At 38.0% G+C, this 27,359-nt stretch overlaps 1 protein-coding gene across 2 annotated transcripts in view; it reads left to right on the forward strand.

Annotated features, from left to right (window-relative positions):
* Positions 1–27,359, forward strand: part of IARS1 (isoleucyl-tRNA synthetase 1) — a 79,157-nt gene that overhangs the window by 14,951 nt on the left and 36,847 nt on the right. For both annotated transcript variants that reach the window (XR_011254247.1, XM_069575686.1), the window contains exons 6-16: positions 94–211; positions 6,510–6,657; positions 15,154–15,241; positions 15,499–15,559; positions 18,857–18,952; positions 21,758–21,880; positions 22,374–22,465; positions 23,065–23,163; positions 25,266–25,392; positions 26,643–26,716; positions 27,122–27,316. Coding sequence is in view for 1 of the 2 variants with exons in the window: in XM_069575686.1 (XP_069431787.1) it covers positions 94–211; positions 6,510–6,657; positions 15,154–15,241; positions 15,499–15,559; positions 18,857–18,952; positions 21,758–21,880; positions 22,374–22,465; positions 23,065–23,163; positions 25,266–25,392; positions 26,643–26,716; positions 27,122–27,316 (1,221 nt within the window). In the remaining variant the exon portion in view is untranslated. The remainder of the gene's footprint in view (positions 1–93; positions 212–6,509; positions 6,658–15,153; positions 15,242–15,498; positions 15,560–18,856; positions 18,953–21,757; positions 21,881–22,373; positions 22,466–23,064; positions 23,164–25,265; positions 25,393–26,642; positions 26,717–27,121; positions 27,317–27,359) is intronic.

The following is a 27,359-nucleotide window of genomic DNA, read 5'->3' on the forward strand; positions in this document are numbered from 1 at the left end:
AAATGGAAACTAGACTGGCATAAATGTTTGTATTTGGGAAAACAGGGTTTTTTTGATGTAGATTTTGAAAAATTCTTTCTCTTTACTTGCCAGGTGGATCTTCAAACAACTCTATGATAAAGGGCTTGTTTATAGAGGTGTGAAAGTCATGCCCTTTTCCACTGCATGCAATACTCCACTCTCCAACTTTGAATCTCACCAGAATTACAAGGTATGTGAGATGGCATTGGACATTAAGTTATGTAATCAGAAGTTAAATGGTTGTGATGATCATGGTAACCTAGTCCCAGTGTGGAACATTAAGCCTGGGGAGAGATGTAAATAATGTATTTTAATGTGATGTGTGCACGTGTGCTCTTAGTTTTGTCTTACTCTTTGCGACCTCATGGACTGTGGCCCGCCAGGCTCCTCTGTTCATGGAATTTTCCAGGCAAAAATATTGGAGTGGGTTTCCATTTCCTTCTCCAGGGGATCTTCCCACTTAGGGATCAAACCCATATCTCTTGCTTCTCCTGCGTTGGCAGGCAGTTTTTTACGAACTGAGCCACTGGGGAAGCCCTCGGCTGGTCTTAATAGATAGATTTTGATTGATAGATTTTGCTTATTTTAACCATATTTTTATGCCTCTCTTTATTTAATAAGTCCAGCTCTGCTCTATTTTCCTGAAGTCACTGTTTCATAAGGCTTATTGCTTAGCATTATTTTATGCCTCGTCTCAGACATTGTAATATCATTTACTTGTTAAAAGTATTTGGAAGAAAATCTGATTTGCAGTTGTGTTATGATCTTTTCTTTGATGAATGAAATAACTTGTTTGGTATAAGAATTTAAACATGTCTGATATTTACACAGTGTTCTTTGTTCAGTCATTCAGTTGTGTCCAACTCTTTGTGACACCAAGGACTACAGCACGCCAGGTTTCCCGGTCCTTCACCATTTCCCAGAGCTTGCTCAAACTCATGTCCATTGAGTCAATGATGTCATCCAGCCATCTTGTTCTCTGTCGTCCCCTGCTCCTCCTACCTTCAATCTTTCCCAGCATCAGGGTCTTTTCTGCTGAGTCAGCTCTTTGTATCAGGTGGCCAAAGTATTGGAGCTTCAGCTTCAGCATCAGTCCTTCAAGTGAATATTCAGGATTGATTTCCTTTAGGATTGACTGGTTTGATCTCCTTGCAGTCCAAGGGACTCAGTGTACTGCTTTACCTTATCCAGAGAGATAGTAAAGACTGTAAGTCTTTAGAAATAAGAAGTATCTGTTCTCATGTGTTTGTATTCAAATGGTGGTTTTATTTCTGATATTATTTAACCCTCTGTTTTTAGAGGACTTAGATCTGTTTAGAATTCTTATTTCATGGCTTAGGTTTGGAAATTATTAAAACTTGCACTTCAGATGTATTTTCCATCTTAGAGAATGCTTTCAACATCTCATTGGATTGTTCATAGGGACTCCTATGATTGTAGTTTTTTAATAAAGTATATTAAGCACATAAAAATGTGGCGATTAGTATAATAACTGTTGCGTACCAAAGGCTTAAACTTTGTCAGATCTGATTATATTGCTGTGTTTTCTTCCTTCTTAAAAACACTTTAAAGTGAAGAATTTCAAGCATGCACAGAAGTAGACAATAATTAACTGACTCGCCTGTGCCTTTCATGTATCCCTAACAGTCTCTATAGCCAGTCCTGCCCCATCTACACACTTCATTTATTTCTCCCAGATGCTTTTCAAAAGCAAATAATAGACATGTCATTTTATTGATAAGTAATCCATTATGTACCTTTAATAAATTAATCTTTCTTTAACATTACCATAGTACTATTGTCACACCTTAAAAAGTCATCATGAATCATTTTTAATATTCTTAATGTTAAATATTCTGTAATTGTTTAACTGCTGGATATCATCAGTGTTCACATTTCTGTTTATCTCATAAATAGCATCTTTTTCCCCTAAGGTTATTTCTAGTTGTTTGTTTTTTAATCCAGACCTAAGGAAAGTTCATACTCAGTAATAGTTGTCTCTTAGATCTGTTTTAACGTGTAGGTCTCCATTTTGTGTGTGTGTGTGTTCTTCTTTTGCTTCCCTCGCCCCCGCCCACCCCCCACCTTTGGAAATCATTGTTTAGGTAACAGGTTTTGCTTTGTAGAGTTTCCCATGATCTGAATTTTAATGATTACAGCTTCATAATCTGATTTAACATTTTCTCTGTCCTCTGCATTTTATAGATATAAGTACTTTGTTTCTGTGTTTGTTTTTTCTTTGACCATATATAATAGAGGTCAGTATTTTTTTTTTCAATTTGGATATGCACAGATCTTAAGCATACCAAGTAATGGGTTGCATTGGGAATTCCCTGGTGATCCAGTGGTTAGGACTCTGAGCTTTCACGGCCGAGGGCACAGGTGTTGTCCCTGTTTTTGCAACGAAGATCCTGCAAACCCTGTGCCATGGCCAAAAGGATTAATAAAATTGGTTTCACTAAATGCATCTATTTTTTTCAAATACATGATATCACAGATAACGGTTAGTTTTGTCTGGTTCTGTACTTTGAAGAAATGGGAAGATAATACTATGTCTTCTTTCTGGCTTTTCTTACTCAGTATTGCTTGTGATAGTCATCCATGTTTTATAGAGTTATGGATCTTTTGTTCTAATTACCGTGTAGGTAAATATACCACAGTTTATTTATTTACACCACCTTTCTCTTTTCCATTTCTTTCTTTACATCCTGATAGGTAACCACTATGCTGAATTTGGTATTTCTTAATTATGCTTATTTTTATACTTTTACTGTATACATAAGAATTCATTAAAAGTATATACTGTTTTTATATATATTTCTGAGTATCATCCATTATTCTTCTGAACCTTGCATTTTAAAATAAACATTATGTTTTAAAATTTCTTCTCATTTATACATGTAGCTTTAAGTTTAATTTTAACTGCTGTTTAGCAGTGGATGAGATGGTTGGATAGTATCACTGACTCAATGGCCGTGAGCTTGGGCAAACTGTAATAGATAGAGTGGGCACGGAGGCCTGACGTGCTGTAGTCCATGGGGTCACAAAGAGTCAGAAACAGGTTATCGAATGAGCAACAACATAGCAGTGATCCCCAGCCTTTTGGGAGCCAGGGACTGGTTTTTTGGAAGATGGTTTTTCCACAGACCAAGTAAGGGAATGGTTTGGGGATGATTCAAGCACATTACATTTATTGTACACATTATTTCTGTTATTATTACATCACCTTTAGTTTTTAGCTTATTTAACTTATATGCAGAGTACATCATGCAAAATGCCAGGCTGGATGACCAACAAACTGGAATCAAGATTGCCAGGGGAAATATCGATAACCTCAGATACGCAGATGACACCACCCTTAGGGCAGAAAGTGAAGAAGAGCTAAAGAGCATTTTGATGAAAGTGAAAGAGAAGAGTGAAAAAGTTGGCTTAAAACTCAGCATTCAAAAAACTAAGATCATGGCATCCGGTCCCATCACTTTATGGCAAATAATTGGAGAAACAATGGAAACAGTGGCTAACTTTATGTTTTGGGGGCTCCAAAATCACTGCAAATGGTGACTGCAGCCATGAAATTAAACGATGCTTGCTCCTTGGAAGAAAAGCTATGACCAACCTAGACAGCATATTAAAATGCAGAGACATTACTTTCCAGTAAAGGTCCGTCGAGTCAAGGCTATGGTTTTTCCAGTGGTCATGTATGGATGTGACAGTTGGACTATAAAGAAAGCTGAGCACTGAAGAATTGATGCTTTTAAACTGTGATGTTGAAGATTCTTGAGAGTCTCTTGGGCTGCAAGGAGATCAAACCAGTCCATCCTAAAGGAAATCAGTCCTGAATATTCATTGGAAGGACTGATGCTGAAGCTCAAGCTACAATACTTTGGCCACCTGGTACGAAGAACTGACTCATTTGAAAAGACCCTGGTGCTGGGAAAGACTGAAGGCAGGAGGAGAAAGGGATAACAGAGGATGATATGGTTGGATGGCATCACTGATGCGATAGACATGAGTTTGAGTAGGCTCCAGGAGTTGGTGATGGACAGGGAAGCCTGGTATGCTTCAGTCCATGGGGTTGCAGAGAGTTGGATCTGACTGAGCGACTGAACTGAACTGAACTGATTACATCACCTCCACCTCAGACCATCAAGGATTAGATCCCAGAGGTTGGGGACCCCTGCTGCATGTGTGTGTGTTCATTCATTTCCAACTCTGTGACCCCATGGAATGTAGCCCAGCAGGCTCCTCCGTCTGGAATTTTTCAGGCGAGAATACTGGAGTAGTTTGCCATTTCCTCCTCCAGGGAATCTTATGAACCCAGAAATCGGACTCAGGGATCAAACTCCCATCTCTTACATCTCCTGAATCCTTTCTTATAACAAATAGGTTACAATTTATCTATTCATTCTTTTGATAGATATTTGAATTGTTCAGTGGGCTAGGGGTGTTTTTCTTCAAATGGTAACAGTGTTGTTTCAAACATTTTGTAATACAAATCCTTGTGTACTGTGCTGGAGTTTTCTTTGGTAACCAAATTTTTACATGTTTGTTTCCTATAGTAGTTTGGTCCTAGAGTTTTCAAAGTTTATACTCATCTGTAAATAAATAGAAACATTTTCTTATTGGGAAAGAGCAAGCTGTAGGGAAGTAAATTGAGTTAACGAAGAAAATCCTTCCAAACTTTTCCAAAAGATAATTGAGCATACACATGCAGACTAAATGATGGTATAGAAAAATACTTTTTTTTTATATTGTCTTAATTGTTAGTTTCTAGAAGTCTAGTTGATGTGATTATTTATGAAGCTTATGCTCATTGTGGAAAATTTAGAAACCATAGAAGATATTAAGAAGAAGGAGAAAATTATAATCCCAGTACCCAAAGGAAATCACTATTAATGTTTTATTTTAGGTTTCCCTTCAGTGGCTTTTTTTATTTTTTAAGTTTTTTATGTTCATTACTATATATATAATATATATATATAATTAATATTTTTACACCTTTGTACCTATTTCCTGACTTAATAAGACAGCATTTTTTTTTGCTCTTCCATTTCCTTGCTCTATTTCATCTACTCGTACAGAATGAATGTATATTTGAAGCCAACACCCTGATAAAGAACAAAAGCAACCTTATCAATTAATCCATCAAGAGCTCTCCCTTCTCATGGGCCTTTCAGTTTAGTGTGTATCACCCTACTCCTTTATAGTTACTGCTGTCCTCATTCCAGCCTCATTGTCACTGATTCTCTACGAAATATAAATACAGTAGTACAGTTTGTTCTTTTTTGTCTGACTTCTCTTGCTCAAGATTGTGTTTCTGAAGTCATCATGTTGTGTGTAATTGTAGATCATTTTAGTTACTGCCAAGTATTTAACTTATCTGCTCTAATGGTTAAATTTATTCATTTATTTGGCTGTGTCAGGTCTTAGTTATGGCACGTGAGATCTTTTTTTGAGGCTCGCAGACTACCTAGTTGTGGCACATGGGCTGCAGTAGTTGCCAAGTGGGCTTAGCTGTTCCATGACATGTCGGATCTTAGTTTCTGACCAGGGATTGAACGTTCTTCTCTGGCTTTGCATGACAGAGTCTTAGCCACTGGACCACCAGAGAAGTCCCTATCCCTTCTAATGTTGATTGCCATTTGGGTAATATCTAGTTATTGGCTGTTAATGAATATTCTAGAATTTGAGTTTTGGGGAGTATGTATAGACATTTCTGTTGCTTACATTCCCAGGAGTGGAATTATTGTGTCATAAGATATACTTACATTTAGCTCTAGTACTAGAGTTGGCAAACTATGTAAAGGGCCGATAGTAATTATTTTAGACTTTGTAAGCCACATGGTCTGTCATCCTGTCAAAACCATCCTTAGCTCTTGGGCTATACAAAAACTGGTAATGGCCAGATTTGACTCAAGGACCATGGTTCATTGTCTCCCACTCTTAAAGACTTTTCCAAAGGGGTTATACTGATTTATACCTCCAGTAGACTGTAAGATTACACTGTATCCTTGCCAACATTTAGTATTTTCTTTTGCTTTGGTCGTGCTCTAATTGTGTACTAAAGATTATTTTTGACATAATTTCAGATTTCCTGAAAAGTTGAAAACACAATTCTCATATACCCTTCAGTGAAATTTTTATTAATATATTTTTGAATAAATAATAACTGTTTTCCAAAATAGTTGTTTTATTGACCTAACTCTTTATGGACTTTATAAAATAGATCATTGTAATAGTGAAATCTCCATTATGTATCCCTCTTGATAAACTTTAAATATTTTAGTTGTGTCTACTAAGGTAATTATTAAAGCATTTCTTTATATAAAAATGTATTTGGAATTTCTTGCTTTGTATTTTCTTCTTACAAATATGGCAGATTTTTTTCTGGAAATCAAATTATTGTATTCTTTAGGATCAGTTCCTTTTTCTTGCAAGTCTACTATTATGAATTTTATAAAAGAATATTTTATCTCATTTGATTTCAGGATGTTCAAGATCCTTCAATATTTGTAACTTTCCCTTTGGAGGAAGATGAAAATATTTCTTTGGTTGCCTGGACAACTACTCCCTGGACTCTTCCTAGTAACCTTGCCCTGTGTGTTAATCCCGACTTGAAATATGTGAAGATTAAAGGTAAGTGTGAACCTTGTTCTTTATGATTGATATGAATAAAATAATTTTAATGAGTGAAAGCTGACATTTCCCTCCTTTTTTATTTTTAAAAATTGAAGTATAGTTGATACACATTATGTTAGTTTTCAGGCTTCCCAGGTTGCACTAGTGGTAAGGAACACCCCTGCCAGGTGAAGAACCTGCCTACCAGTGCAGGAGAGGCAAGAGACTTGGGTTTGATCCTTAGGTCAGGAAGATTCCCTGGAGGAGGAAATGACAACCCACTCCAGTATTCTTGCGTGGAGAATGCTATGGACAGAGGAGCCTGGCAGGCTACTGTCATAGGGTTGCAAAGACTCGGACACAACTGAAACAACTTAGCACATATTAGTTTCAAGTTTACAGCAAAGTAATTAGATGTTTGTATACATTGGGTAACAAACATCATAGTAAGTCTAGTTAACGTCCGTCACCATACATGCTTACAGACTTGTTTTCTTGTGGTGAGACCTTTTAAAATCTGCTCTCTCAGTAACTTTCAAGTATGCAATATAGTATTATTAACTATGGTTGCCATGCTATAAATTTTATCCCCATGCCTTATTTTATAATTGGAAGTTTATACCTTTTGACTGCCTTTACTCGTTTTGTCACCCCCTCTTCCTCATATCCTGCCTCTGGTAACCACCAGTCTGTTATCTGTATCCATGAGGTTTATTTTTGTTGTTTTGATTTTGTTTTTATTCTACATAAAAGTGAGATGATAAGTGTCTTCTTTTGACTTCTTTCACTTAGCCTCATGGCCTTAAGATCTATCCATGATGTTTTAAACAGCAAAATTTAAATCTTTCTTATAGCCAAATAGCTTTTCATTGTATATATACATACCAGATTTTCTTCATCCATCCACTGATGGACACAGGTTGTTTCTAAAACTCGGTTGTTGTAAATAATGCTACAGTGAACATGACTGAACATGGGTTGCAGATATCTTTGCAAGTTAGTGTTTTCATTTTCTTTGTATAAATACCCGAAAGTAAAATGACTGGATTACATGTATTTTTAACTTAGTTGAGTAACTGCCATACTATTTTCCATAGTGGCTACATCAATTTACATTCCCATCAGCAGTGTACAAAGGTTCTGTCTTCTCCATATCCTTGCCGACACTTGTCTCTTGTGAATACAGCATTCCATCAGGTATGAGGTGATACTTATTAGGGTTTTGATTTGCGTATCCACGATGACTAGTGATATTGAGCATCTTTTCATGTACCTGTTGGATATCTGTATGTCTTCTTTGGAAAAATATCTATTCAGATCTTCTACCCATTTATTTATTCATTTGCTGTTGCATTGTGTGAGTTCTGTATATATTTTTGATGTTAGCCCCTTATCAGATATTTGATATACAGATATTTTCTCGCATGGTTGCCTTTTCATTTTGTTGATTACTTTTGCTATGCAGAAGCTATAGTATGATGTAGTCCCCCCCTTTTTTTTTGCTTTTGATTTCTTTTGTTGTCAGGTCAAAAACAAACAAAAACATTGTCAAGACCAACGTCAGGGAGTTTATCAAATATGTTTTGTGGGGATTTGGTTTTTTTCCCCCACATTGAGCAGCATGTGAAACTTCCCCAATTAGGAACAGTGATCAGACCCATGCCCCCTGCAGTGAAAGTGCAGAGTCTTTACCATTGGACCACCAGGGAAGTCCAGTCAGCTATGTTTTCATCTAGGAATTTTAGGGTTTCAGGTCTTATGGCCAAGTCTTTAATTCATTTGTGTTAATTTCTGTATATGGTATGAGAGAGTGACCTAGTTCTCCCAACACTATTTATTGAAGAGACTCTCCTTTCCCTATTGTGTATTCTTGGCTCCTTTGTTGTAAATAAATTGTGTGTATATATGTGTGAGTTTATTTCTGGACTCTCTGTTTTGTCCCATACTGTTGTGATTACTGGAGTTTTGTCTTATAGTTTGAAATAAAGAAGTGTTCTGCCTTCAGCTTTGTTCTTCTTAAGAGTGAATGGACTTTTCAGGATCTTTTGTGGGTCGATACAAGATTTTAAGAATGTTGGCTCTATTTCTGTGAAAAACGCCATTGAAATATTGACAGGAATTGCACTGAATCTAGAACTATTTGAGTAGTATGGACATTTTAACACTGTTAATTCTTTGAGTCCCTGAACACGGAGTTCTTTTCCATTTATTTGTGTCTTCAATTTCTTTCCTCAGTGTCTTAAACTTTTAAACTTTTCAGTGTCTTGGTCTGTCATTTACTCTTTAGCTTATTCCTAGGTATTTTATTCTTTGTGATACAATTGTAAATGCAGTTATTTTCTCTCTTTATGATAGTTCATTATTGGTGTGTAGAAATGCAGTGAATTTCAGTATGTTGATTTTGTATCCTACAACTTTACTGCATTTATTTTTTAGTTCTAAGTTTTTGACAGAATCTTGGGTTTTATGTATGTACTATCATGTCATCTGAAAATAGTGAACTTTACCTCTTCGTTTCCAATGTGGATTTCTTTTATTTGTTTTTCCTACTTAACTCTTCTGGCTAGGACTTCAGTACTAAAATAAAAATGTCGAGAGTGGGTGTCTTTATCTTGTTGATATTAGAGGAAACACTAGCTTTTTCCCCATAAATATGATGTTAGCTGTGGACTTATCATATATGGCCTTTGTTATATTGAGGTATATTCCCTCTAAAAGGCATTTATTAGAGTAACTTCATTTAGCTACAGAGAGAGATTATCAAGATACAGTTGAGGTTTTTTGTTTGTTTGTTTTTTGGCCCTGCCACATGGCTTACATGATCCCAGACCCAAGGATCAAACCTGGGCCCTAGCAGTGGAAGCACCATGTCCTAATCACTGTACTGCCCTGGAATTCCCAAGGATGTTGTTATTAGCAAATGGATGGGTATTGTTTACGGCTATGCCCTTATACCCCATTATCTGGGACAAGATAAGTATTCAGTAAATAAATAGACAGTAGATGGGTCACACTAGAAACAGCACACAGTTAATTCATTAAGAAAACTGAGTTAAATACAATGTTAGATAACGTCTAAAATTTTTTTTACTTGTCATGCCTAAATATGTTACAGTTTAAAAAATATACTTTGATTTTTAAACAGACATCACTGTTAGTAATCAAAGTGAAAGGAAAGTGAAGTAGCTTAGTCTTGTCCGACTCTTTGCAACCCCATGGACTGTAGCCTACCAGGCTCCTCTGTCCATGGGATTTCCAGGCAATAGTACTGGAGTGGATTGCCATTTCCTTCTCCAGCAGATCTTTCCTACCCAGGGATGGAACCCAGGTCTCCCGCATTGTAGACAGACGCTTTACCGTCTGAGCCACCAGGGAAGTCCATATTAGTAAGCAGGGCTAATTTAAAATTATAACTTAATTAACATACTGCATGTTATATAAGAAATAAATATTTACTAGAATCAGTAAAGTTGTTGGGACTGGGAGGTAGCATGAACTCTCTGGTCACATGTCTTATAATTTATTGTTTGGGAATCTGTACTTAGGTATATCATAATCACTTGTATGTGCTAATAACCCCAGAGAAATTTGCCCATTAATAAAATTTCTTAGAAACCGAGAAAGCCTGTAAGAAATAATTGTCTAGTGGTGCGTACATAGGTATGTTGTTATATACCAAGATATATTTTGAAAGGAGAATCTGATAATGAGTTTCAAACAGCACAACAAAGCCAGTTAGCTTCCAGTATGTTTCTAAAACTGGAAATAATTTGACTCTTTCTTGGGCAGAGGGACCTTCAGAATGACATTTTATTTTATTTGCCGTCAGCTCATGAGGCACCCACTGATTGAGCTTTTTCTCTTTTCTGATTTGCTTCAAATGCTGAATGACCATAGAATGGTCAACTTTGAATTCTTGGACAGCTTCTCATGTAGTTGTAAGAGGGTCAGCTTTGATGATTGCTCTCAGTCGGTCATTGTCAACTTCCGATGATTGGCCACTGTGCTCCTAATCTTCAAAGCTCTTGTCTCCTTTGCAAAACTTCTTGAACAGCCACTGCACTGTACATTCATTAGCAGTTCCTGGGCCAAATTTGTTGTTGAGGTTGTAAGTTGTCTCTGCTGCTATTTGAACTGCTGCTTGTTGAACTCATTTTGAACTCGAATGAGAAAATCTCTCAAATTTGCTTTTTGTCTAACATCATTTCCCTACTCTAAAATAAATAGAGGATAACAGTACCATACTGTTTTGATTGCTGTAGCTTTATAGTAGAGTTTGAAGTCAGTGAGCCTGATTCCTCCAGCTCCGTTTTTTGAGATTGCTTGGTTATTTGAGATCTTTTCTGTTTACATACAAATCTTAATTTTTTTTGATCTGATAAAATACTGTTAGTAATTTGATAGGGATTGCATTGAATCTGTAGATTACTTTGGGTTGTATAATCATTTTGATCACACTGATCCTTCCAGTCCCAGAATGTATATTTTTCCATCTGTTTGTGTTACCTTTCTTTCATCAGTTAAATAATCTTTGGAGTAAAGGTGTTTTACATCCTTACGTAGATTTATTCCTAGCTTTTTATTCTTTTTGACCCAATGGTTAAAAAAGAAAAAAAATTACATTTGTTTTTGGAATAAAAATAACGTTTTTGAAAAACTATTAGACATAATTGGAAAAACAACCTTGAGCATTTTTCTGATTAAAAAATTAACAAGTTGAAATTAACACAAAAAAATTAACATTATACAGAGAGATGAAAAATAAAAATTTCTTATAATTTTCAGATTATTATACTTTTACTCAGCAGCCCAGGAACCTGAGATTCAATGAAGTGGCATATCATTGCTATTAGGAATCTCCAATATGTGTTTTCTCAACACTGCCAAACAGTTAAATCAATTTAAGCACTAGCTGTCTGGAGAAGAGTCAGATATCACAGTTTATGAGCTTAGTCCTACAAGACAACCCTCTGCTACTGCACCCACACTTCAGATGTCAGTCATGAGTTCTGGTTGTCACCTGGATTTCTAACCAACCCATGACCTCCTCCTTGGGTCCGAAGAGTAAGTCACAGAACTCAGAGAACATTGTACTCTTGAGATTACCAGTTAAGTATAAAAGAGGATTATAAAGGATACACTCAAATGGCCAAGTGAAGTGCATAGAGAGATCTGGAAGGGTCTCACGTTTCTGTCTCCAGAACTAGGGTATACTACCCTCATAGTGTGTTTTTTTTATCAACAAAAGACACATTTATGGCTCCCATCACTTAAGAAATTCCAAGAGATTTAAGAGCTCTCCCAGAATAGGTGGCTCGGTAGGTGAAGAATCCTCCTGCAATGGAAGAGATCCTGGCAGACATGAGTTTGATCTGTGGGTTCGGAAGATCCCCTCAAGGAGAAAATGGCAACCCATTCCAGTATTCTTGCCTGGAGAAGCTCATGAACAGAAGGGCCTGGTGGGCTACTGTCTTCAGGGTCGCGAAGAGTCCAACACAGCTGAAGTGACTGAGCAGGCATCCATGCCAGAACAGAGACTAAGACAGTTCTTATATTTGTATTTCTTATTATCAGTAAACTGAAATGAACAGGAATGGGAGACTAATTCAGATGACCATTATATCTACTGCTGTGGGCAAGAATCCCTTAAAAGAAATGGAGTAGCTCTCATAGTCAACAAAAGAATCCAAAATGCAGTACTTGGATGCACTGTCAAAAATGACAGAATGATCTCATTTCCTTTCCAAGACAAGCCATTCAGTATCACAGTAATCCAAAACTGTGCCCCAACAACTGATGCCAAAGAAGTTGAAGTTGACTGGTTGTATGAAGACCTACAACATCTTATAGAACTAACACCAAAAAAAAAATAAAGGTGTCCTTTCCGTTATTGGGTATTGGAATACAAAAGCAGAAAGTCAGGAGATACTTGGAGTATCAGGCAAGTTTGCTCTTGGCGTACAAAACAAATCTGGGGAAAGGCTAGCAGTTTTGTCAGGAGAGCATGCTGGTCACAGCAAACACCCCATTCCAACAGCCCAAGAGACAACTTTGCACATGGACATCACAAATGGTCTACACCAAAATCAGATTGATTTCATTCTTTCCAACTGAAGATTAGAGAAGCTCTCTACAGTTAACAAAAACAAGACCTAGAGCTGCCTGTGGCTCAGATTATGAACTCCTCATTGCAAAATTCAGCCTTACATTGTAGGGAAAACCAATAAGCAACTGATGGATGATCTAAATAAAATCTCATATGATTATACACTGGAGGTGATGAGTAGATTCGAGAGATTAGATCTGTTAGATCTGGTAGACACAATGCCTGAAGAACTAATGGATGAAGGTTTGTAACACAGTACAGGAGGCACTGACCAAAACCATCCAGAGAAAAAGAAATGCAAGAAGGCAAAATGGTTGTCTGAGAAGCCTTTACAAATGGCTAAGGAAAGTAGAGAAGTGAAAGACAGGGGAGAAAGGGAAACAAAAATGTAGCCAACTGAATGCAGAATTTGAGAGAATAGTACAGAAAGATAAGAAGGCCTTCTTAAATGAACAGTGCAGAGAAATAGAGGAAAACAATGGAATGGGAAAGACTAGAGATCTCTTCAAGAAAACTGGAAAGATCAAGGGAACATAGGACATAATGGAAGCAGAAGAGACTAAGATGAGGTGGCAGGAATACATAGAAGAACTATACAAAAAAGATCTTAATGACCCAGATAACCACAATGGCGTGGTCACTCACCTAGAGCCATTCATCCTGGAGTGTGAAGTCAAGTGGGCCTTAAAAGGAAGCATTACTACAAATAGAGTTAGTTGACATGATGGAATTCCAACTGAGCTATTTAAAATCTTAAACGATGATGGTGTTAAAGTGCTACACAGAATGTCAACAAATTTGGAAAACTCAGCAACGGCCACAGAACTGGAAAAAGTCAGTTTTCATTTCAATCCCAAGGAAGGGCAATGCCAAGCAATGTTCAAACTACCATACCGTTGCACTCATTTCATATGCTAGTAAGGTTATGCTTAAAATCCTTCAAGCTAGGCTTCAGAAATGTATGAACTGAGAGCTTCCAGATATAAAACCTGAGTTTAGAAAAAGCAGAGGAACCAGAGATTGAATTGCCAACATTCACTAGATCATAGGAAAAGCAAGGGAATTCCAGAAAAACATCTGCTTCCTTGATTGCACTAAAACCTTTGACTATGTGGATTACAACAAACTTTGGAGAATTCTTAAAGACATGGGAGTACCAGACCATACCTTTCTCCTGAGAAACCTGTATGTGGGTCGAGAAGCAACAGTTAGAACTGAACATAAAATAACTGACTGGTTCAAAATTGGGGAAGGAGTATGAACAAGGCAGTAAATTGTCACCCTGCTTATTTAACTTATAAGCACAGAGTACATCATGCAAGATGCAAGGCTGGATGAATTACAGGCTGGAATCAAGATTGCTGGAAGTAATATCAACAACCTTAGATATGCAGATACTACTACTATAGATGTCTGCCTCTCAAGATAGTCTCACCTAGAGCCAGACATACTGGAGTGTGAAGTCAAATGGGCCTCAGGACACATCACGACAAACAAAGCTAGTAGCTTACTAGCATATGAAATGAGTGCAACTGTATGATAGTTTGAACATTCTTAGGAGAATCTAGTGGAGGTGATGAATTCCAGCTGAGCTATTTCAAATCCTAAAAGATGATGCTGTTAAAGTGCTGCACTCAATATGCCAGCAAATTTGGAAATTTGTCAGTGGACATGAATTTGAGCCAACTCTAAGATAGTGGAGAACAGGGGAGCCTGGTGTACTGTAGCATGGTGTTGCAAAGTGTTGAACATGACTTAGCAACTGAACAATAAATATATCATAATACAGAATTGGTACCAGAACTTGAAAACTTTGTACCTTTCGAATATTCTGTTACCATGTTAATCATAGTCTAATGAGGCCCTTCCCATAGAGATTGGTATCTTCAGGTTTCAGCAGTTTATGGAGAGTAGGGGGAAGCTAAGGAAAGAAAGAAAAGCTCATAGCCAGAAAGAAATTTTATCTTACAAATTTTATCTTTGATTCACAGTAGCTTGTACTATCAGGGAATAATATTGAGAAAGGAATGGAAAAGGATTGGTAGTCAGAAAACAGATACTTTTACCTTTATTTAGCTATGCCTTAGGAGAATCTAAGAATCAACAGTTGGTTTCTAATGCTGTCTGTAGGAAGGAGCTGTTTCCACCATAGAACCTACCTGTGGTGTCTACTTCTACTTCTGTAGGCAAGTGCATTTCTGTCTGTATAAGTGTCCTGGTGTCACCTCTGGGTCATGGCCATGGTGTAGTGAACGTGACACCCTTGAAGGCCCTTTACCTGAGATTTCAGTCATGTCATTCATCTGCCTGTATACAACTTTTCTGGTTGGTGAACCATGTGTTCTGTTTTTTATTCAGAAAATATCAATGCATGTCATTGAAGTCCACATTTTCCCTTGCTCTCATAGATGCTGTCAGAGGAAAATTATATATTTTAATGGAAGCCAGATTATCAGCCCTCTATAAATCGGAAAGTGACTATGAGATCCTTGAAAGGTGAATATACGAATCTTTGATGTATACATGTGTGCATCTGTGTGCTGTGTGTGTCTTTAGCTTTAAAAAGTGAGATACTTTATTGCCCAAGAGCTATATATATTATTCAAGTTTAATCAAATATATTCAAGTCACATGTTCTAGCACTAATGACTTAGGAACAAGGAAATCAGAAAGAAATGATAATTTGATGTGGCTGCAGCCAGCCTCATTTCTTTGATGATTTTAATTGTAAGTTTGCTTCTCTTTTTTTCTAGATTTCCTGGTGCCTCTCTCAAAGGCAAGAAATACAGGCCCCTGTTTGACTATTTTGTAAAGGTAAGCTTAGAGACCTCTACCCCAGGCACTCTCCACAACCTATGTGTTTGATAACTGGAGTGACATTCATGTTGTCTTATTGTTGATTTAAGTGTGCCTGAATCAAAAAAAATTTTGTTTAGATATTTTAAAAATTGAATTCTGTCCATATTGCCTTCTTGGTTTAATAATTAAAATACTATATAAAATTTTAAATAGTTTTCTCAAATTATGTATGAAATCAGTTATGTTTGTATGTATATATTTTTTATTGCTTATTATCACCCAGGAAAGTCATTGAGGTCAGGTGTTGTTTGGGATTTGTTTTTACGAATTTAAAATAGTACTCAGAATAAAACTGTGTGTCTAAGTAACAGTTCATTTCAAGGAATTTATGAGGTAAGTTCTTTAAGCTCAGACATTTAGTAACTTAATTTTCATCAGAATCACAGAACTATTTTATGTGGTTTTTCATTTTCTGTCAACAGAATCCACGGCTGTAGTTGTAAACTCCAGCAACAACAAAAGAATGAAAACAATAGGAATTTCCCGTTGATTCCTTAATCTGTTTATTTGTGGTTTTCCTGGGTCTTCGTTGCTGCACAGGCCTTTCTCTAGTTGCGGTGAGCTGGGGCCACTCTCTAGTTGGAGCACACGGGCCTCTCTTGTTGAGGAGCACGGGCCCTAGGTGTGCAGGCCTCAGTAGTTGCCACTCCTGGTCTCTGGAGCACAGCCTCAGTAGTGTGGCTTAGTTGCTCTGAGCCATGTGGGATCTTCGTGGACCAGAGATCAAAACCGTGTCTCCTGCATTGGCAGATATGAGCCACCAGGGGAGACCTCTTATATTGGTTCTTATTTATAGGTCTTGGAGCAAAATAATGAGCAACACCCTCAGACCTGGTTTTACACATTGGAAAATATTTACATATACATTTACACATATTCAGCTGGACGTGGCATTAGCCAGCAAAACCTTACATCACAGCCTGGGATAAAATATTTACTTACCTCTGTTCTGGTTCAGTGTAGAGATAATAATGAGTTTGACTAATGCAGGTGGGCTTTGTCCACAGCAACAGCTGTGTCTATACTTCTGTGCACTTGAGTGTTTTCGTATATTTCTTATCTCCTAACTAAAGGCATTCTTCTCATTGCATGTTGTTGCTAATGGATTGCCGAATGCTTTACCTGGTCTTTCACTAGGCGTTCTCCACTTGACACAAGGCAGTCCAGCTCCCAACCATATCTCCTAATGTTGATTTAAACGTATCCTTTGCTTCCATCGAGCTTCCGTGGTGGCTCAGATGGTAAAGCGTCTGCCTGCAATGCGGGAGACCCGGGTTTGATCCCTGGGTCGGGAAGATCCCCTGGAGAAGAAAATGGCAACCCACTCCAGTACTCTTGCCTGGAGAATCCCATGGAGGGAGGAGCCTGGTAGGCTACAGTCCATGGGGTCACAAAGAGTCAGACACAACTGAGCGACTTCACTTTCACTTTTGCTTCCATCAAACTTGTCCTTTCTTTTCCTCTCTCCCTGCCTTTGTTTTTATTAAGTTTTCCTTCTGTTTTTAAAAAAGCTTCACCTTTCTTTATTGTCATATCAACTTGACACTCTTCAAGAGTAAACTCAGATGCCCTTTGGGAAAAGCATTTTCTGAAACGTTTCTTTGATTTCTCCCTCTGAAAAATATCATTACTCCATTCTTCTGTATCTAAACATTTTTTTAATACTTGTTTTTATTTGTCTTAAAACTCTTGCACTGAATTATAGACCCTATTGGGAAGACCCTATTGAGACCCTAAGGAAAGTTCAGCCCTTTCAGAAAATGTACGTGGACACAATAGATAGGAACTTTGGGTCAAGTCACGAGTCTCTCTGGAATATGCATTCAGTTCATACTGATTTAAGTTTTTTAAGAATAACACATATGCGTTCAGTTATCTTCATAAAATTTCTAGAACATTTGGTAAGTTTTAGAACGATGCTGCAGATTCTTTTGACTTAAAACAAAAATCATCTGATGTATACGTAAAATACCCATGTTCTGAAGTTTTAAGTGGGAGCTATGAGAATAGATGCTGTCTGTGAAGTGCAACACTATAGCTCTCTGTGTGAATGCTAACCCAGTTCAGACCCTGCCCCCTAAGACTCAGCAGGGGTAATACCTTAAACTGGACTTCAAGAAATAGGAACGCAATGCAGCATTTCTTTGTCTACAGTTAGAAACAGTAGGATCTTTTGTATTCCCTCTTCTTACGTCTGATTCTGAGGATACACATATTATTTCTCCGAGTTTAAACTATTGAAAAGCACCTGTCACACCACACCAAAAATGTTTCCAGATGATTTGGGTTATAGCAATTAAAAATTCAGAGTTATTTTTCAAGTTTAATTTTAAGTGAATACCAAAGAATTAAAGAGCTGTGATGTGGTTGAATATAAAATTGTGTTTGGAACCCAAAGGCCTTCATCGCTGAAGGCCTGGCTTCATCATTACTTAGTTGTATAATCTGGACAAACAATTCCATCTTTGTTCAGAGTTTGTTCATCTGTGAAATTGAAATACAACCAGAATATTTTTTGAACATGGGACTGCCAATGCCTTTTTTACTGTATTATAGGATTAAATGTGAAAATTATTTCTGAAAGTACATTTTACAAAGACAGAGGGATAAGAAAGCACAGGGTCAGTTTGACTGAAACAAAGGGTATGTGAAAAGAAATACTAAGAGACGAAGGTAGAAAAAGTAGGTCTGTAGTCTTATATGTGTAAACCTGACTTTAGTTGTTAGCAAAAAAATCAAACTGAAAGCAATTCTCCTCGGTGTTACAGTACTTGGAGTACCTGAATCTAGAACTTGTAACTTGGCTCCCATCCTGATTCTTTCAAAGTTTGCCTTTTATTACTGAAAAACCTGAGCTGACCTGAAAGGAAAAGGAACAGCGCAAAGTGTTTTCAGTGATTAGAAATACAGCAGGAAGGGAATTGTTGAGGGAGCACATCTTCTGAGACATTTTAAGATAAACTGCTTACTGGGGCAGGGGTGAGGTTAGAAGAACTGATGAAAAGTTTTGTGACTAAGCAAGAAATTTTTATCTGTAAGTCTTTAGATAACAATTTCATTTATAAATGGTGACCTGTTATTCATGGAAATGATTTGAATTGGCACATTTCTTCCCAATCTGAATTATTCTGTCCATTCTATTTCCAAAAATTAAGTGCTAAAATTTTTTCAGGGTCTTACCAAAAACTATTATTAAATTAATATTATGATATGGTTTTATTTTCTTTAAGCCCAATAACCTTTCTTTTCCAGTATAAAGAGAGTGGTGCTTTTACTGTGCTTGTTGACAACTATGTGAAAGAGGAAGAAGGCACTGGGATTGTACACCAAGCTCCTTACTTCGGTGCTGTGAGTAGTATAAATCTTGCAAGTGTACTTATGAGAAGTAAATGTCATTGGCCACTAAGTTGTGTGTGTGTATGTGTATCACAGAAAGATGTTTCTCACTGTTGTCCAGACTGTGGAGATACCTCCCCCAAAGAAAAAAAACTTGCGTCTGAAATTCCTTTCCATCCTGAGCTGGTTCTGAAAATGGTGGGCTAAATCCTGAGCGTTGCTAGGCATTTTGTTTTTCTAAAAGGCATGCAATGTTTTCATCCATTCATTATTTAAATATTTGCTATACACTTTGTGCTTTATGTGGAAAAGGAAATGACAATCCACTCCAGTATTCTTGCCTGGAGCATTTCATGGACAGAGGAGCTTGGTGAGCTACATACAGTCCATGGGATCACAGAGAGTCTGACACCACTGAGTGACTATCCTTTGCGTTTTATGATACGCAGCTGGGAGTTTCGACAAGGGCACATTGAGTTATACAGTCAACACAGCCATCAAAATGAAGAAAAGTTCCATCACCTCTGCTGTGTTGTTGACTAAATACTATATGGTCAGAAGAGAGACTTTGATTTCTTTCTTCAGAGCCATGCAGTGTGATTAACTTAAAATTTTTCCCAGGATCAGTTCAGTTCAGTCACTCAGTCATGTCCGATTCTTTGTGACTCCATGAATGGCAGCACGCCAGGCCTCCCTGTCCATCACCTACTGCCAGAGTCTACCCAAACCCATGTCCATTGTGTCGGTGATGCCATCCAACCATCTCATCTGTTGTGCCCTTCTCCCGCCTTCAACCTTTCCCAGCATCAGGGTCTTTTCAAATGAGTCAGCTCTCTGCATGATGTGGCGAAAATACTGGAGTTTCAGCTTCAACATCAGTCCTTCCAGTGAACACCCAGGACTGATCTCCTTTAGGATGGACTTATTGGATCTCCTTGCAGTCCAAGGGACTCGCAAGAGTCTTCTCCAACACCACAGTTCAAAAGCATCAATTCTTCTACACTCAGCTTTCTTTATAGTCCAACTCTCACATCCATACGTGACTGCTGGAAAAACCATAGCCTTGACTAGATGAACCTTGTCGGCAAAGTAATGTCTTTGCTTTTTAATATGCTGTCTAGGTTGGTCATAACTTTCCTTCCAAGGAGTAAGCATCTTTTAATTTCATGGCTGCAGTCACCATCTGCAGTGATTTTGGACCCCCCCAAAATAAAGTCAGCCACTATTTCTCCATCTGTTTGCCATGACGTGATGGGACGACCAGATGTCACGATCTTCGTTTTCTGAATGTTGAGCTTTAAGCCAACTTTTTCGCTCTCCTCTTTGACTTTCATCAAGAGGCTCTTTAGTTCTTCTTTACTTTCTGCCATAGGGTGATGTCATCTGCATATCTGAGATTATTGATATTTCTCCCGTCAGTCTTGATTCCAGCTTGTGCTTCTTCCAGCCCAGCGTTTCTCAGGATGTACTCTGCATATAAGTTAACTAAGCAGGGTGACAATATACAGCCTTGACATATTCCTTTTCCTATTTGGAACCAGTCTGTTGTTCCATGTCCAGTTCTAACTCTCGCTTCCTGACCTGCATACAAGTTTCTCAAGAGTCAGGTCAGGTGGTCTGGTATTCCCATCTGTTTCAGAATTTTCCACAGTTTGTGATCCACACAGTCAAAGGCTTTGGCATAGTCAATAAAGCAGAAATAGAAGTTTTTCTGGAACTCTCTTCCTTTCTCCATGATCCAGCGGATGTTGGCAATTTGATCTCTGGTTCCTCTCCCTTTTTTAAAACCAGCTTGAGTATCTGGAAGTTCATGGTTCACATACTATTGAAGCCTGGCTTGGAGAATTTTGAGCATTACTTTACTAGCTTGTAAGATGAGTGCAATTGTAGGGTAGTTTGAGCATTCTTTGGCATTGCCTTTCTTTGGGATTGGAATGAAAATGGACCTTTTCCAGTCCTGTGGCCACTGCTGAGTTTTCCAAATTTGCTGGCATATTGAGTGCAGCACTTTCACAGCATCATCTTTCAGGATTTGAAATAGCTCAACTGGAATTCCATCACCTCCACTAGCTTTGTTCATATTCATAGTTCCTAAGGCCCACTTGACTTCACATTCCAGGATGTCTGGCTCTAGATAAGTGTGAGTGATCACACCATCGTGATTATCTGGGTCATGAAGATCTTGTTTGTACAGTTCTTCTGTGTATTCTTGCCACTTCTTCTTAATACCTTCTACTTCTGTTAGGTCCATAACATTTCTGTCTTTTATTCAGCCCATCTTTGCATGAAATGTTCCCTTAGTATCTCTAATTTTCTTGAAGCGATCTCTAGACTTTCCCATTCTATTGTTTTCCTCTGTTTCTTTGCATTGATCATGAGGAAGGCTTTCTTATCTCTCCTTGCTATTCTTTGGAATCTGCATTCAGACGCTTATATCTTTCCTTTTCTCCTTTGCTTTTTGCTTCTCTTCTTTTCTCAGCTATTTGTAAGCCCTCCTCAGACAGCCATTTTGCCTTTTTGCATTTCTTTTTCCTGGGGGTGGTCTTGATCCCCGTCTCCTGTGCAGTGTCACAAACCTCCATCCATAGTTCTTCAGGCACTCTGTCTACCGGATAGATCTAAAACACTGCTGTAGGGCTCTGAATTCTCTGAATGATCCTTGAGTTAACTTCAGTTGAGAGAATAACAAAAGTTGGTTACAGCAATAGGTCAGAATACTGAAAAATTCTATAAATCTGTTGCCTGACATGCTTTTCTCCTGCCATATCCACACTTAACTATTTTGTACTTCCCTTCCTCCTTTCTCCTTTGCCCTAGGACGATTATCGGGTCTGTATGGATTTCAACATCATTCAGAAAGACTCTCTCCCTATTTGCCCTGTGGATGCCTCAGGCTGTTTTACAGCTGAAGTGACAGATTTTGCAGGACAGTATGTGAAGGTTTGTATCTACGTGACTTAGAAAGGTGTCAGTTTCATCCTACTTTTATTAATTCGTTTTTGTTAAATAGCTTTCATATCTGGGATTTTTTTTTCCCCAGGAAGTTGGTTTTGTTTTGTTTCAGCATATAAAATCAGATCAGCTGCTTTCCAAGGTCTAGTATCTTCAGAGGATGCATGCTGTAATTTTAAGGGTAGGAATCCGAAAAAATGAACTATGGTTTGTGACTCAGGAAGCAGCTTTGTGATCTTGTGTAATCACTGCTAATTGAAAATTTCATTTCTTAAATGATCTGGAACATACTTTAAAAGTACTTAATGTTATACAATAGCTGAGATATGGACCAAGTATTTTTGTAATACTTTTGTTATTCCTGTGTTTTATTCACAGTAAAGGAAACAAAATAACAGATTTTAGTAATATACTTAATTATATTGTATTAGTAATTATTGTGGGATATTTTAATGGCTAGATTTTAATTTTTTAAAAATAGGATGCTGACAAAAATATCATCAAGACTCTAAAGGAACAAGGTCGACTTCTTGTTGCCAGCACCTTCACCCATAGCTACCCTTTTTGTTGGAGGTGAGATGAAATACAGCTAGAGCTTCAGATTTGTGAATATACTTCGATATGTAAACCCATTTCATCATTTCATGTTTCCCATCTCATTTGTATCCTTTCAAGTTAGTGTGTGGAGATTTCATTTTTGTTTTAATGATGATTTTATGAATTCACGTATATAGTTATTTTATCTTTAGATGTTAGAAAAATAGATCTGTACCAGTATCTTTTGTGTTGAGATCACATTTCTCTAGGACAAGATATATCTCTACAATTTTCTGATGGAATTTAGTGAGAAATAGCATGTGGTATAAGACATCATACTCTGAAGATGTGGGTTAAATTGGAATGTTCAGTGGCATCATGTTTCAATCCTGTTTCCTCTTTGCTGAGGTTGACATCATTTCTTAGACAGCTGTCACACAAGCAGAACTACAGTTTTTCTCTTGTTAACTTTGATTTTCTACCATTTGTGGAGGGAGATGACATAGACACTAGTATTTGCAGTAGAAGACCTAATACATGATGGTAATATGAGTAAGAAACTAAAGATCGGTCTTACCCTCGGTCCCTGCATACCTCAGTCTGACCAGCCACATTCTGCACTTTTGCTTTCCCAGGTCAGACACTCCACTCATTTACAAAGCAGTGCCTAGCTGGTTCGTTAGGGTGGAGCACATGGTGGATCAGCTGCTGAGGAACAATGACCTGTGTTACTGGTGAGCAGTTAAATGTGTGTCTTCATAATGTGCTTTGTCAGTAGTTAATATTGGTTTACACTTCCTCCAAATTATAATCATTTTAAAAGCCATCTTTAATTGTATAGTAATAGCTATGTGTTATTTTGTTTATTCAGGAACACAAAATAATTTAAATAATTTTGTATAACAGAAGTAGAATCCCTCTCATGATAAGACATATAGGGGAATATTTTTCTTAACCCAGTGAAAATGAGAAGTTGCCATTCATTTGATCTGAATGGCTTTGGAAAACTGTCAAAGTCCCCTAGCTTTAAGTGATAGTCATTTTCAGGATAAAAATTTATCTTTGGAGGTACTACAGCAGCCATTTAATACTTTATTTTTGACACTTGTTGAGTTCTTAAAATATGGTGATGCCTTGTGTACTCTGGCTTCATAGATAAACACTGCAAGGATAGACTCCTTGTTCTTCTCAGCTAATATCTAAACTGCAGAGAGGTGTTAAAGTAGTTCTTCCCCTTTGCCATAGCGGGTATGTTCCAAGACCCCTCCAGTGGCTGTCTGAAAACACAGATAGTATTGAATCCTAAATGTGTTTCTCTGGTAGCTCAGTGGTAAAGAATCTGCCTGCAGTGCAAGAGACACAGGTTTGATCCCTGGGTCAGGAAGATCCCCTGGAGAAGGAAGTGCAACCCAGTCCAGTATTCTTGCCTAGAGAATCCATTCACAGAGGAACCTGGTGGGCTACAGGTCATCAGTTGGACACAACTTAGTGACGAAACAACAGCTGAACCCTATGCCTTATATACGGTGCTTTTCCTGTACATATTTACACACCTGTGATGAAGTTTAATTTATAAATTAGGCACAGTAAGAGTATCCATCACTGTTTTTGTACTTTGGGACCATTATTAAGTAAAAATAAGGGTTATCTGAACACAGGCACTGAAGTAGTCAACAGTTGACTTGGTAACTGAGCCTGCTAGGCTACAGTCCATGGGGCCACAAAGAGTCGGACATGACTGGGTGACGGAGCAGGTACACTGTAGGTGCAAAGGTGGTCTAAGTCTAAATCTTTGTATTCCAGAAGAACATTTTTTCACAGAGAGTTTTGAGGGTAATCACTAGTTTTTACTTCTCCCAAGAAGTTCTTGGGGAAAATAAGAAATAGTGCTTTTGACTTTGGAAGAATGGGGAGAATCTCTGGGCAGTAAGAGGAAGTTGTATATTTCTTAGTAAGTTGACCCTGATTTCTCAAGAGAAAGTAGTTTTTTTCATTTTTATACCTTTTAGTCTCCTAGTGGAGTGCTCAGTATGGATAATCAGTGTGGCTCCCTCATTGGGAATTGTGGGGAGAGGGTACAGGCCTATAAACTGACCTAGGATGTTAATTGCAGTGCCTGAGCGTACAGGGTATTTTGGAGCTGAAGGGTGCCCTAACTCAGCCTGGAAGCTTGGCAAGATTTTCTGCAAAGCGGAACCTTAAAGAATAAGGAGTCATTTACCAGTTGGAAGCTGCAGGAACCTTGGGGACGGGGGTGGCTGAAGAAAGGAGGGTGGCAAGTTGAAGGTTATCAAAGTGGAGGGATGGCACAGGCAAAGGCAGTGAGGTAAGCAGCTGCGTTCTAAGGAACTTGCCTTATTGCTGGACCCTGAAGTACAGTGGCAGGGTGCCTGCAGGTGAGCCTAGAGAGGCAGCTACCCGCCAACTACAAATAGCCCCACTCATTCGCACTCTTATTTATAGGTGATTAAGAGCCCTTACCTAGTGACTTTCAGTAAAAGCACTATTGTGTGGTTGACCAGAAGACTAGGTCTGAATAGGATCAGGGTGATTAGTTAAAGAATTGCAGCATTCCTGCAGTTGGAGAGCAGGACTGGGAAGCTTATGTGCTGTGGAGTTTCATATTACAGAGCATCTTCCCTGGGATGAATTCACAGCAGAAACAACCACTGTAGGTTTTTTGGTACTATCCTTGTAGAAAACATTCTCCTAGAAGTGAGTGCACAGATTCCAGAGTGTTGGTTTCACAAAGGATTATACAAAGGCTTATGCAGATGTAATTTTATAAGTTTACTTACTAATGTTTTGATGTGATTATCTGATCTGTTTATTGCAGGGTCCCAGAGTTTGTGCGAGAAAAGCGATTTGGAAATTGGCTGAAAGATGCACGTGACTGGGCAATTTCCAGGAACAGATACTGGGGCACTCCTGTCCCACTGTGGGTCAGCAGTGACTTCGAGGAGGTGAGGCAGGGCAGGAGGGCAGTGTATCGTCGTGTTGATTTTTGCAGAAGCACCTCGTTCATGTATCTCAGTATGGGGTAAAAGAATATGGTTTCTTTATTACTTCGTTCTTTTCTTATTTCATCAGATTTTTTTTTCTCTTTATTCCTTCCTAAAATCATGACATAAATAAGAATATGTTTTTAATTTATTTCCAGTTATATTTACTTTAATTAAATATAGTTTTAAATTCCCCTTTGTGTAAAAGTGAAGAATGCAAGTTGTATTTGTCTCCGGGAAATCCTCACATTGTTTATCTTGTGTTACTTAGATTCTTTTTTTCCTCTGAGTTGGTGATGAACAGAAAAGACTCCATGCCCTGTACTAAGTGGCAGCATATTGAAACAACCTTTTAGTGATAAAAAGGACAACTTAAAAAAACTACCAAAGGATTACAGACCTTTAATCTATATAGTCAAATGTTTGTGTGTGTGTGAAATAAATCATAACAGACATATAGATGTATTTTCTGTGCTGAATGCTAAGAGCATTAGAATGATTATGAGGAGCAGCAGCCCAGGGACCTCAGTAAATCTCTGATAGGGACCTCAAAGGCAAGAGTGAAATAACTGAATCAGAGGACTTTTCAGAACTGAGCAGGAAGGGCAGAGAAAGAGAAGGCTGTGTATTTTTATTAGATAGCAGATGTCCTCTGGGTGTGAACTACAGCAGCTCCTGCTGGTGTAAGTCAGGAACTTGGCTCCTGGTTAATGACTCCCCATTATGAATAGCCCCTGCCAGGTCCTTTCCCAGCCTCCTTGCATGAACATAATCCTGATATCTTTTAATCTGATTATTTGGTCCAGTTCATACACAAATAAATTAGTTCCAGCTTTGATTTGAGAAGATTTCAAATTAAAAAGCCAAATTCAGGTGCCAGGAATAAACTAAGATGCCTTAGAGCAATAGTCTAGGCATTTCAGTTATGCTTATTATTTTTGGCAGAGATTTGGACATAGTAAATCCTCAAGAAATACTTGTTGAGATGAAGGCTGTGAAATTCTCTCTCTGTCGGGAATTCCTCTGATACAGGGATAGGTAGCAAAGAAGTGAAGTCTGCTCACCTATTCAGACAGTTTCCTACAGTCTTTCATGAGGAGCCACATTGATGATAACTGTTGTGAAGATGAAAGGTTTGTAAATCTAAAAATAAATGTTACATAAATTAACTGCATGTGATCTTTGACTCTGAGGCCTTTTATCTTTGACAGGTAGTATGTATTGGGTCAATAGCAGAACTGGAAGAACTATCAGGAACAAAGATCTCAGATCTCCACAGAGAGAGGTCAGTTTTTGCACGTTTGATTCACTTCAGTTCTGTCATTCAGAGAGTATGGGGTTAGGTCCCAGCCTATTAAGACATGGTCTCCGTTGCAGGTCATAGAGCTCCATGAAGAGATCAAACACTAGTTTGCTGAATTACTTTGCTGTTGATGATTCATGTCATCTTAAGGAAAGGTGGCCTCTGTCCTTGAGTTAGATGTCAGGAGACTTTGATATATAGCCTTCCAGAATGAGCACTGATGACACTTTCTGAAAGCCTGCGTTAATTGCCAGTATTTCTGTTCACAGATGCATGTGAAAGAGCTGTGAGAGCATTGTGTTTCCTTTTGGCAATTAAACCGTATGTTCTGTTTCGCTTAAAGTTACTTGAAGCGGCTGTTTCTTCATTTACTCCCTTGTTTACCAGCATTGACCATCTGACCATTCCTTCACGCTGTGGAAAGGGATTGTTGCATCGTGTCTCTGAAGTGTTTGACTGTTGGTTTGAGAGTGGCAGCATGCCATATGCTCAAATTCATTATCCATTTGAAAACAAGAGGGAGTTTGAGGATGCATTTCCTGCAGACTTCATTGCTGAAGGCATTGACCAAACCAGAGGATGGTATGTTCCTTGTTCTTTAAAGTGATTTATTGATTTGATTTGA

Source organism: Ovis canadensis, chromosome 2 (genome assembly GCF_042477335.2).
Source record: "Ovis canadensis isolate MfBH-ARS-UI-01 breed Bighorn chromosome 2, ARS-UI_OviCan_v2, whole genome shotgun sequence".
In the NCBI taxonomy this organism is placed as follows: Eukaryota; Metazoa; Chordata; class Mammalia; order Artiodactyla; family Bovidae; genus Ovis; species Ovis canadensis.